Raw genomic sequence first — 13,465 nt, 5'->3', positions numbered from 1 at the left:
CAAAAGTTGTTGAATTTGTTATTTACAAACTCTAAACCATTATCTGTCCTCAGATACTTAACCTTTCTACCTGTTTGATTCTCAACCTGCTTCTTCTATTCAAGAAATTTTCCAAAAGCTTCATCCTTTTGTTTCAATGGATACATCCACGCTTTTCTTGAAAAACCATCAATGATAGAAATAAAGTATCTCAAACCTCCCATAGAAGCCTTTTTTGTAGGATCCCACAAATCTAAATGAACATAATCCAAAATACCTTTGGTTGTGTGCTTCCCTTTCCCAAACTTTACTCTGGTAGACTTTTCCATTATACAATTTTCACAAAATAGGAGTTCAGCATTTTTAACTCCTCCCAGCAAACCTTGTTAAGAAAGTGCTTGTAAGCCTCTTTCACTCACATGAGCTAGCCTTTTGTGCCATAACATAGACATATCTATAACTTTTCCTGATGCAATAGCAGCACTACCTGAAACTGTAGTACCTTCCAACACATATAGACCATGCCTCCAAGTTCCCCTCAGTTTAACCAAAGAACCTTTGGTAACTTTCATAACTCCATTTTCAGATTTTATGGTACAACCTGATCTATCTAATTCACTAAGGGATATTAGGTTACGTTTGAGTTTTGGAACATATGTTGCATTAGTAAGTATTCTAACTATCCCATCATGTGTTGCAATTTGAACTGAACCAGTCCCCTTTACATCGCATGTAACATTGCCACCCAATAAGACCTTTCCTCCATCACCTTTCTGAAAGTTAGTCAGAAAATCCCGATAAGGGGTCATGTGAAATGTGCACCCTGAATCCATGATCCAAGCATCCTGTATATCTCTATAAGACACCATCAAGACCTCTGCAGACTCATACCCGGTCTCTGATGAATCATACGTACCCATCAGTAATCTCTTATACCCATCAGTAACATTCGCTTCACTAGTTGATACTTCTCTGCTCTTATTCAAGGGGCAATTTTTCTTAAAGTATCCTTTATGACAAAGGAAGCACTTTCTAGATTTCCCCTTTGATTTCGACCTGGAACTCCTCTCTTTACCTTTCCAGCTTTTTTTCTCACTCCTCCCTCTGGCCATGAGTAACTCACCAGCTTTGTGTTCTTTCTTCATTTCGAGATTTCTAGTCTTCAAGGCATCCAACACTATACTCATGGTCAATGAATCCCGACCATATTTAATCGCAGCCTTAACCTCTCGATATGTTTCTGGTAATGAATTTAAAAGAATCACTGCTTGATTCTCATCCGACATCTTCTCACTAATGTTATTGAGATCAATTATAATCTTCTGAAATTCATCCAGATTCTCTTCTAAACTTTTACTTTGGTCCATCTTATATCTAAAAGAATTTCTCCTTTATATATATGTTATTTGGCAAGGACTTTGTCAAGTAAAGGCTCTCTACCTTTTTCCACAACTCCCCTATAGTAGTAGCCTCATCCACTAGCCTAGAACTTCATCTGACAAATACAGAAGAATAGTTGAATAGGCCATTTCATCCATATCTTTTTTTTTCACTTTCTGTAATATTTTCTGGAAGTCTCTCTTCATCTAAGATCTTTTCTACTTTATGTTGAACCAAAATAGCTCTAATCTTTTTTCTCCAAATAGCGAAATCTCCATTCTTATTAAACTTAGACACTTCAAATCGTGTCGAAGCCATCTTTACAGAAAAGATTTAACCAAGATATGCTGACTGCGAACTACTACTCAAAACTCAAATCTCCTTTGGATCGAATGGAGCTCTGATACCACTTGTTATATTTTCTGCACTAAAAGCTAAAACATAATAATCCATAATGCACAATTCAGACAAAATCCACAAAGCATTAAAGGAGCAAGAGAACACAACGATATATAGTGGTTCGACAGATTTGGTCAACATCCACTTTGAGAACCAGCTTGGAAGGATTTTATTGAGGATAAAATTCGAGGAACAATTACATACAACAACAAGATCAACAATTTGTAATCAATCAATGCAAAACCAACTATAACGTCAACCCAAACGCTAAGAGTATGAGAGACCCGCGAGTGCCCTCTGAATTGAGAACCAAAACTTGCCAAACTGACCCAAAAACGAAACTCACACTGCCCGAAACTCAGCGCTGCAAGGATCGTCGGAGTATGCTGTTAACGCCATCGTCGTCGATCATTACCCATAAACTCTTTTTCGAAAACGATGCCCCAACACTGCCCAACTCCCACCGACGCTGCCCATTGTTAAGTTGACCAAAACACCATGCCGACGTTGTCTGTCGCTGTGTCGTCGTCACTCACTGACCGACTCTCTCTCTCTGTATAACTGTCAGCCGCCCCTCTCCTTTTTGCCCCTTCTTTTTGTTCTTCACACATTAACCTAAAAGAAAAGAAGAAGATTGATATGATTGCAAAAATGCCATTAAGCATAATTATCATTCTGCCCTCAATATTAAAAAACCCAATTTCAAACCTCTTAAATAATTTATCAATTTTCAGACTGAAGTCTAAACACGGAAGATATCTGTAAATGTCTCTAACATTTTCATATCAAATATAAACTAAACTAAATAACTGGTTTAGAAAAATTAAAAAAGGTATATAACATCTTGACGAGGTCGGCAGAAAAGTTGAGGTGAAACGCACTTGTTAAAGAAAGACACCCTCATCCCCATATAATCACGATTCTAGGGGGGGGGGGGGGGGTGAAGAATCTACGGAAAAGAACTAATTCTTTTGCCAACTTCTAATTATTTAATTTCAACATACTCAAACATTAGAACTTTCCGGTTCCATAAGGGTTACTTTACACAAACTTTGATGACTACAAATTAAACTATCTTTTATTTGATTATGGAAGCCAGTATTCCAATGTGTGTGTAGCATATGTTCTTTTTACACATTATTATTTACAATCTCTTTTTTCTTTTTCTTCATGTATAAAACCCTAAGCTTTCTTCATAATATATACATACCTATCATTTCCCTAAGAGATTCAGAGAAAGAACTAAGTTTGAGTTAAGTAATTAAATTTTTCTTTTTATAATTTAGTTGAATGGCGAGGGCTTCAAAACCCCATTCTGATGCTGATCCAAGGGCCATAGAAATTACCAAGGTATATTCAAACTAACTATACTAATTTCATCTCTCTTAAGTTTCTTTTCCAAAATTCTTTTCCTTTCATTTATTCAATTACATAATTTTTTACATAATTTTTTTTTATAAATTTTGAAGTTTCTATTATGATTTAAAGTACCTATACTTCTAAAACTAATTAACTAGATGTGATGTACTGTTACGAAACATTGATCCACAAATTAGTGAGTGATGTAATTTTCGTTTTAAAGTTTTTGTAAAAGTTTAAAGATTAAAGGATGCATGTGATGGGATGATTTAGAAAAAGAAATGGTTTTACAAAAAATTAACTTTTTTTTTTAAACTTCTACCCATGTTGTTTGGCTACTTTATCAAGATTGCTTTTATATACGAAATTGTTCAGTTTATTATATTTTAAAAATAATTTTAACGCCGAATTACTATAAAAACGAATGTAAAATACTATACACTAATAATCTAAAATAAAGATAGGCTAGCTGGAGTTCGTGTTTCACTTATAAACTACTATTAAGATCACTCAATTCATTTTTGTATGAGTTTGTTTCACGTACATTATTTATCTTAAACCAACTTATTTTATGAATTTATTTTCGTTTTAATCTATTTGAAGGGCTTATAAAATATTTGATTTTTCCAAGTATTTCTAACATGATACAGATAGTGTAAAAAGTATATTTTATTATTATTGGATAGTGACTATAAAAATGATACTAATCTCCATATGATATATGTGATGGAAAATGTTTAGGGAGGAAAAATTATATTTTATCCAAGAGCATTGACCATCACATGGGGCAACGACAACCGTTATTGGCGTTTTCTTCCAAGTACTAACTTGTAAGTAAATCTTCTGTTACGTTACCATGAATCATTTAATGTAAAAGCTTTTGTTGATGAGATGTTTACTAGTTAGAGTATATTTTATATGATCTATATTTTGGAAATGTTTACCAAGTTCATCCTTATAACATTACATAGGAAGGACCCGAAGTCGGCTGTGCAACTATTGCAAGTGAGTTGGCTAGAAGTCACATGTTCAACGGACAAAGTGGAAGCTGGCAAGACCTATAAAGTGGGGTTTAATGTATCACTTCAACCAGATGCATTTGGGTGGGACGATGTTGAAGTTTTCATAATGGCAAAAGTTGGAAAAAAGGGAAACTACTTTTTCAAGAAGACTAATCTTGGGAAAAGGTCCACAACCACTAAAAAGTTTAGTGTTCCTGATGAGGGTAATTTGGAAATCGAAATAGTAGCACCACAAAGCTCCCCAGGAGATTGCGGTCTCTATTTTGGACTTTATGAAGTTTGGAGTGGCAAATGGAAGGGAGGCCTGCAGATTCATGATGCTTTTGTTGAGAAAGTTTAGACTCCAATTTGATTCGATACTTGTTTGAGTTATTGTATTATTAAATATTGAATTAAATTGTTCTTTTTTTCTCTCTTAATATTTTTAAATAGATGTGTGATTTTGTATCCAAAGTTTCAACTTTGGTCCTTTTAGTTCAGCTGTGTCGTGACGTTCTAAGATAGAATGTGTTTAGATTGCATTTTCAAGTGATTAGATTAAAAAATTAGTTCTTTTAAAAATAATTCATGTATTTGTCAACCACCTAAATTGAATTTTCAAAAAATGAATTTATAAAATAACGTGGTTTAGGATAAATATTTTAAACCAACTTTTAGAAAAATGATTTTTTGAGTGTTTAATGGTTAATTTCCCTAATTTGTATGGAAAACTTTGGTCACAAGACCTTCAGCTATATCTATGCTAGTCAACCATCGACAACTGTCTCTACCAACTGTCGTCGGCCAACATTTGACGATCGTGCTTGTGAATCTCAAAGCATCATTTTTCACACTATCGTCGACAACCAATTTTTGTCTATCGTTTTTTCCACAACCCCCTCTAGCCGACATTCGACGATCTCTTTCCGATAATCGTCACTCATCAAACTTCGAAGGTGTAAGGCCCTGATTGCATACCACCAACGCGATAAAGGCTCTACGGTAAGATTAATATGCGAAAAGACTTTTGTTGATAAACCGTGTTTCATGAAAAGAGTTACGCGGTGAACAAAAGAGCAGTCTGAGCTACTTCACGTAGAAACTATGATGTGACCCTAATGTCAGTAGGTCGGCGATTGATTGGACCCTAACGCCCAGTCAGAGTAGTTTAGGATAAGGGTTAGACAGGGACACGTGGTGCTTTAGAGATTGGGCCACTCCTCGTTGTCGAAAAAGGTAATCATTCCGTCTTGGGAAAATTCACCGACGCGCGAAGGTCTATAAATAAAAGGAATTCATATTAGTTTGAAGCTGCTTAGATCTTAAGCTTACCTAAGAAAGGATCGAGGAAAATACCTGAGATTTTACAAACGCAGAATGAGCTTGATTCCAGCAAAGAATTCAAGAAATGCAAGGAGATTCTTAACTGAGGAAGCTAGGTGAAAGAGCAAGTGAATTTATATATCGAATTCATGATCCATATGGTTTCTTTTATGCTTCCAAACCCTTAAAATATATATGATACATATATCTATATTGAACTTTGTTGTTGAAATGATGTACATATTCGGAATAGTATATGAGATTTGATAAGCTAAAAACGTGATGGTCTTTTGTACTCTATGCGATTAGAATGCCTTGTTCATGTTGTGTGATCTTGAATAGGATGCCTCATACTTGCTACGTGATCTAGTACTGGATGACTTATCCTTGTTGTGTGATCTTATGAAAATTTGAATGCTTTTAGTTTTAAACCTTGGTTTGAATTTTTATCTCATTGTAGATATCTAGACCACACTCTATAATTTTAGCAGTTAATTGAGCATAAGTAAGGCTTTCCCAAGGTATTTGCTTAGGGTAAGCTTTGTTGAGAGAGTTGTACACTCATTCTGCCGTAAAGCTTCGATGTTCATCAATGAACATTTCTTTCCGAGGCCTAGCATTTCAATCCTTAAAGATATAAATCATTAATAAAAACATATCTTTGTACCATCTAAAGTTTCCCATAGAGAAACATTTTAGATTTTTTATTAATTTTTTTTTGTTGTCTACCTTAGTCATTTCCTAGACTGAAGTATCTGTTGATTGTGTAGAAAAGAACTTCTACAGCGTTCTCTAGTTCTTCTTCTACTTTTGAGTTGCTGACATTCCATTTTCAACTTTGATTGTCCTTTTAACTCTTGTCCTACGATTTTTAATTGCTTCCTTTTGTTCATTGGTTAGGGCATGATCCCACCACAATTTGAGACTTCCATTAAATTCATTGGTTAGAAGCATAGTAGCTTATCCATTTCAATGATCGTTGGATTCATAGGCTATGGCACAAGTTAACATATTATCTCATAAGTCATTAATTTGATATTTCGGAGTTCCATCAATGTTCCATACATATATGAACTCTCCATTGAAACTTATATTTATGGAATATCTTTATCTTTGCTCTAGACCTTCTCCTGAAAATGAGGGTCGAGAATGAAAATTAATTTGATCCCTTTTGTTAACAAATCCTTCCAAAGTTTATTTTATTGGATTGTTTCTCCTCTTTATTGACAAAGAGATTCTCAAAATCTTCCATGAATTAAGCTGAATCTTCTTCATTAAGAACATTGATCGAACTCTCACCCTTTAGGTTGCTTAGGAGTTTATTTATTTCATCATGAAGTTTTTGTTTCTAAGTTTTTATCCTAACCTTTTCTAAGGGTTGGAAAAGGTTAGGAGTTTCTTCTTGAGTATGAGAATCGATAATTTCTTCTAGTTTAAAAACTTGGCTTGCAATTGAAGAAAATATTATGTTAGAATAATTATTTTAAACTCGAATACTCTTTATTTCCTTATTTGTAGGAGCCTTGTGATCTTCTTTAGATTCTTTGATAATTTGAAAAGGTTTTACTATAACGTTTTCGTTATAAAAGCTTTTGAAATCAACATCTTCCATTAAAGGATAATCAGCATTGGTATCTCCTCTTTGAGTTTTCCACAATTCATTTTCTCTGATTTTACAAAGATGGTCAAACTCTTCCCTTTGACTACCATCTAAAAATGCAATATGTTCTTAAAGTATTTGAAGGATTTTGAAATACTCTTCTCTAAACAGCTTTCTTTCCGTTACAGAGTAATTTTTGAAAAAGACAATTCTTTCATACGGTTTGCTTTAGACATAAATTCCTTTTGTAGGGATTGTTTGTCAAGCTCAAACTTTGATTTTTAAATAATTACATTTAATTGAAGAACTAGTATCCATCTCTATTTGTGTTGGAGAATTTGGGAGATTTTCTTCCTAAATAATATTTGGTATTCCTTGATCTAGTCTAAAATATTTGATTTGTAGATTAGGTATTGACTCACTTCTAATACTGGATGTACTTGGTCTTGAACTCATGTTTTATTTAACTACAGGGAACCTAGGCGGTTGGTTTTCAAATTTGATCTCTACTTTCCCATCAGGATATTCAATGATATGGGAAACCTCTTTTTCTTTCTTTTGAGGGATAAAAGCGTTGTTCAACATCCAGCGAGGATGTTTTGTAAATTCTTCCTAAGAAAGGAGTTTTGGAACACTAACAGATGATTTATTGAGATTTGTTTCAATCAACATGGTTTTTTCTTTAGTTGACGAAAATGAAGCTTTTGGATGCATGGTCGTAGTCAAAACTTTATAAGTGACTTTGAAAACCAAGGGTTAAATTTTTAACCCCTTTTTCAAAATTTACCCTGGCCAATAATATCTAGACTCAAGGTTTTGAGAATATGTGGATCATCAAGAGACACCATAAAACTTGGAAAACAATTAAAATAGATAGGGTCATTGTACAAATTTGATTCAATTATTCCAAATAAAGAATTTGAAAAATCTTTGTGACGTTTATCACATAAAATTGCTAAGATTGGTGTATTCAGTCCGGATCTAAACATTGGAATTAAGACTACTTGGACAACACCTATGTGGAGAAATGAAAATTATTTTTAATGCTTTTCAATATCATTTCTTGGAAAATATGTATGGAACCAATTTTTCCATAAGCTGGAATTCTTCTTTCAACAAATTTTATGCAAAGAGTTTCTTTGAAATTAAAAGTATTTTGAAAGTAAATTGTTTTTTAGTCAAATTTGGGATTTTCCAAATTTAGAAAATCATTTTCTATTCTTCCAATCCGAATTGATTCATTTGTAACATGATTATATTAGAGGAAGCAGTATGTTGCTCCTCAATTTTTTTTTTTTGAGAAAGATCTTTTGAAGAAGATTTAGAAGATAAATTTTTCTTCAAGAAATTAGACATTTGAAAAATTTTAAATTCTCATACTATAAATAATTATTTTTCAAAAATTCTATTAATTCTAGAAATAAAATTTCTTGGATCAAGAATCTATACATGTATGTGCTAAGATGGATTACTACTAGCCAATGGTCTCACCGCGCTTCCTTGCGTCTTACTGTCGAGACCACAAACTTAGACTTGGACCTACAGGTAGATATAGAGTCTGGATCTTTGAAATTCAATCTCTTGAAATAATAAAAAATTTGAATAATAAAATTTATTGAAAAAAACTAAAATTATCCAACTCTTCTCCCCCAAAAATAAAATTTGAAAACAAATTGAAGTGAAGTTGAACCTTTATTGAAAGGCTCTAATACCAATTGATCGATGCTGACTGCCAAGGGAATTAGGATCTATAGTTTACAAGAGAAGCAATCAGAATATTAGGAGCTTATCGTTAGGGAGCTCAATAATATTTACTAAGTGTCCTGAAAGAGGAGTTTTGGGTGGTCTACACGAGAAGAGCTTGGTTAGTCCACAAGAAAATTTATATGACAAGAATTTTGAAAGGTTAGGCAATTAGAGTACATTTTTTGTGAAATGGAACATAGTGAGAAGAAGCAAGGAAGATTCTCAGAAATTTTCTAAGTTTACTTAATGGGAGACGTGTGAAATTTAAGTTAAGCATGATTACGTTAAACCTTAAGATCACACGTGTACCACTAAGAAGTAGGAGGAGACGATTTACCAAGAGTTTAAGGGTGACTAAGCTTGTTTAAGGAGTAGTATAAATAGAGAGGATGAGATCAGAATTTTAAGGATTATTATTCTGGAATTTTGAGAAGAAAAGATTAAGTGTTAAAATGTACTTGTCAAACTGTCTACGTGAGAAGAAAAAGAAGAAGAGAAGCCTTTGAAGTTTAAGTAGCTAAGTAGCGTGAGTGTTTCTTCAAAAAGATTTACATGATTACAGGCTTCTTTTATAAAGTGTGTACGGATTTGAAATAATGATTTTAATATGTATGTTTCCAAAGAGATTTCCATGAAAAGTTTATGTTATGTAGAAAGCATGTTTTATGTAATTTCAATTATGATTGAGGATTATAAGGTGTTCAAACCATTAGTCTATTTCCTATCGATGTGCCAACTGTTATGTGCAAATAAGAAGTAAATGTAGTCATGTAGAAAAGGAGTACATGTTGGAGTGAAGCTGGCCAATCTAGAAACTGATTGCATTGTGTTTAGCGGCCTGAGCAACGAGATCGAATCAGAATATTCTCGGACACTATTGTCACAGAAGTCTAAACGCGAAGTAATGAAACTTAGCGTGGAGAATGATTCGGGATTCTTCGCGAAAGGAATGATTGTTGACTAATGCGTGTCTAAATAAAAAGGTGAATTTATGCGATTCGTTGTTTCATGAAATAATGTTTACAAAAGATAATTTGCAAAAAGGATTTCTTAAAATGTCACGAAGTCTGTTGACTTATGTTTTAATGCTTTACTTCTAGGTGAACAAGTGTTAAGGCCAAGTGAAGAAGGGTGAAAGGTTTGCTAGGCGAGAAGAGTTGCTAGGCGTTTAGATCTTAAGTTTAAGTTTTGTTTATGTATTTTTGGCTTAAAGCGTTGTAATCACATGACTTTAGTTAATAAAAGGAATGTTTATATCTCATTCCTTGTGTTGAGTTGTTTATATCACTTAAGGCATATTTTCTAAGTTAAGTTTAAGAGGTTAGGCGATTAAGCAAAACTTAAAAACCTCAAGATTGAGTGTCTTTGGCATTAACGCATCAAAGATACTCAAAGTCACACTGCCTCTCTCACATGACAAGCAAGGGCATATGCAGGGCGAGGTATGACAATAATCGTGTAAAAAAGTCAAAAATATTGTGTATATAATATTAAACGATCGTGTATGAAGATCTAAACAATCAACGTAGTATAGAATTTTATGTGATCCCAGTGTTCTACAACTGATATCATAAGTTGGGCATATTGGAATTTCGTCCATAATGGCTTGATCAACATAGTTAGGCATAGAGTTGAACATTAGGAACTTGCACTGTCGCACATCAGTTGCAACCATTAATTGTTATTTAATGTTTTCTGGCCAAACACAAAGTCTACATCTACCTACTCTTTTTGTACTCCTCGTGGTTCACAAGAATGTAATCGAGGAAGTATCGGTAGTGTGATTGATCCTATAGGGCCATATGGGCAGTATGGTTAGTCGAGATGACCTTGTTACCATCTTGCATCACCACCCCATCATCCCTTCAGTCGTGAAACCATCATTTCACCGCTTTGAATCACGTTGATAAAAAGGTATTTCACATGTTATTTAGTCGTTCAACGTATTTTAACGAACAAAGATTCTACACAATCGATGAATTATTTATTGTGCAATTGCGTACTTGATACCATAGGATCATTTTGTTAATACTAAACAATCGTTTGAAAAATACTATGTGATTGTCACACACTTGAAACTAAGCGATCATTTGGTAAATATTAGCCGATCGCTTCGTATTAACTAGATGACGTGTGTTAATAAGTGATTGATAACAAGTTTTGAATAACTTATAAAAATCTAAAAGTAAATAAAATGTTGGTGCATTGAAGAAGTTAGTTGGAGAGAGAAAGAAAACATAAAGTTAAGTGTGTAGAGTTGAATAGATAAGAATGAGAATGTAAATTCAGAAAAATGTTAGTTGTAATAAAGTTGTTAGAAATAGGGTAAGTGATAGAAAAGCCTTTTACTTTTTAGGTTAATTTATGAAATTTTCCTGATGGTCTTGGCAAAGAGAAAGGAAACAATCTTAGTCTAATTATGATGATGACTTCTGAAAATACCGACATATCCTGGCTCAATTCATACTTGTTACATGGTTTTATTGCTCTGTTCTTTGACTTTTGTACAGGTCTAAGCATTAGAAACATAGACCAGAACATAAGAGTTTAATTGACGCTGAAACACGTCCAAACAAAGCTTTGGACGCATCAAACAAGTGAAGAGGCAACACTTACAAGATTGGCAGGCATATCGAGCGTAGTTGCCCTCTGCTTGTCGCTTTTCTTGGCTCTTGATAGGTAGTAGTTTCCTTTTGCAGACAACCGTTGCATTATGCTCTGCACTGTGCGCGATGCTTAAAGATCAAGAGGATCACTTCTTGTCGCATCGCGACGCTCTGAAAGTTCATGGAGATCATGCCTCGTACGCACTTCTAGTTCAATGGAAAGAACCTAACGAGGCATAGTGGCACACAAGACTAGTTCTATGATAACTCCTATGGTGTCGCTGCCCTCGACAGTTGCTTCTAAATACTGGCATGATTTCTAGGTAAAAAGTCATTCGATTTTCCAGCTTCCACTGAGTTCATTTTCTGTTCTTTGTTCTTTTTCTGTTCTTAACCATTCACATCTCTCTCTCTCAATCCTCTTCTTATTTTTGCTCCTACCTAATGAAATTTGTCTAGATGAATTTGACACATTTTGATGGATAGTTCTTGTTTGTTCAATTTATTTGACGCTTTGCCTTCAAACAATGGATTTAGAAGCATAAATAGGAATTGGATGAATGATGTTAGACTATTTCTTTTGATTGTATAACCATGAACTAAGTAAAAAGGGAAGTTAACCACATGTAATTAGAAGTAAGCTATGTAGCCTAACATTTACATCACAACAATTTCTCACAACGCTTAATGCAAACTTGGATGATTACCTTGAGAGCTTGATCCCAATGTAATTTTGATAAAAGCATATAATTTGTTTAATTAGAGTCTTCTTTATTAACACTCAGAGACGTTTATTGATTCATTTGATATGTTTATGGAGAAGTTTTAAAGTCTTTTGTGTTCAATGAAAAGTACGTGTAGCTAGTTCTTATCCCAGGATTGTATTTCTCTAATAGAATTTTCCTAAAGCATTCAATCTCTTTTGAATTTCTTGCAATTTTATTAAGCACGATATCAATTTCTTGTTTAATCATAAACAACCCTCCTCTCCATTACCATTGAATTCAACAATTACGCTAAATAAACAATAGATTTCCTATGGAAACCACTTGTTCCCACTTGCTACAAGCTGTTGAGAGCAGTTCACGAATTTCATTTGTTCTTGGACCTGGTAGGCTATGAAATAATAATTGATCACTAGTAAGCTTATCAAAAGTTCTACCGTTCCACACATTTTTCAAAGAAAAATATAAGATGGTTGTGAGGATTTTCAGTGAAGTGTCCTCTAAAAGCATTCTCTCTCCCTCGCCATTTGGATTATCTCTGACTTTAATTTTAAGTTATTTGTATTAATAGGAGCATTTGCTACCCCAGATTGAGCTGTTGGGAGATATGGTTGGAAGTACTTCCTACTTACCTTTTCCGCCTCTTCGGCCTTCTCTTCATTTGTTTCTTCTCTGCTCTTTAGATTTTTCCTGAAGGTCTATTCAATCTCAAGATCAAAAGACAAAAGATTAGAGTCTCTAACATGGGACATGCACATGGGAGTAAATCAAACCAATTTGCAAATAGAAACAAAAACAATTAAAATAATACACACGCATTTGTCATAGAATCAAATGTTATTGGTTTTCTTTAACTAAATTACCATCGTTATTTAAAACTGACACGATTGGAAACTGAATTTGGAACTTTTATCTTTGAAAACAATAATTAAGTTCATAGACAAATGTACAAATCTAAGAGGTAGAAGAGCATGATTTCTGATCAGAATCGTATCTCAACATATTGCAGTAAAGCACTGAGTGATGTTTGGTTTTATCTTGTCTTTGAAAGAATAATGGAATAAAGTTCAACTAACTTTTTTTTTTCTTTTTCTTTTTTTTTTACATAAAATTTAAAGTTAATTCTCAACCACTGAAAAACAAATATATTGTTTTTTATATATAAGAAAACTACAATATGAATCAGATTGAAATAACTTAAAAGCATATATTATTATTATTATTTAAAAGAAATGAAGAACACAGTTTTTCATTGCTCATTTAATTTACAATATTAATAAGAATATGGACTTCAATTCAATAATCTTTTGATAATATATGGATGGTTGAAATTCAAGATTCTTGACC

General features: G+C 33.5%; 1 protein-coding gene across 1 annotated transcript; it reads left to right on the top strand.

Moving 5' to 3' along the window:
• The first annotated feature begins 2,962 nt into the window (after positions 1-2,962).
• On the top strand, positions 2,963-4,613 carry LOC103504396 (protein PHLOEM PROTEIN 2-LIKE A9). Its single transcript, XM_051080618.1, has 3 exons — positions 2,963-3,108; positions 3,859-3,947; positions 4,089-4,613. Exons 1-3 carry the CDS (start codon positions 3,049-3,051, stop codon positions 4,477-4,479), a joined length of 540 nt encoding a protein of 179 aa, XP_050936575.1. The 5' UTR covers positions 2,963-3,048; the 3' UTR covers positions 4,480-4,613.
• Positions 4,614-13,465: the final 8,852 nt, after the last annotated feature.

Source organism: Cucumis melo, chromosome 12, assembly GCF_025177605.1.
Source record: "Cucumis melo cultivar AY chromosome 12, USDA_Cmelo_AY_1.0, whole genome shotgun sequence".
Taxonomy (NCBI): Eukaryota; Viridiplantae; Streptophyta; class Magnoliopsida; order Cucurbitales; family Cucurbitaceae; genus Cucumis; species Cucumis melo.
Note: the sequence above shows the minus strand (reverse complement) of the source record. Positions and strands in the feature narration are given on the sequence as shown.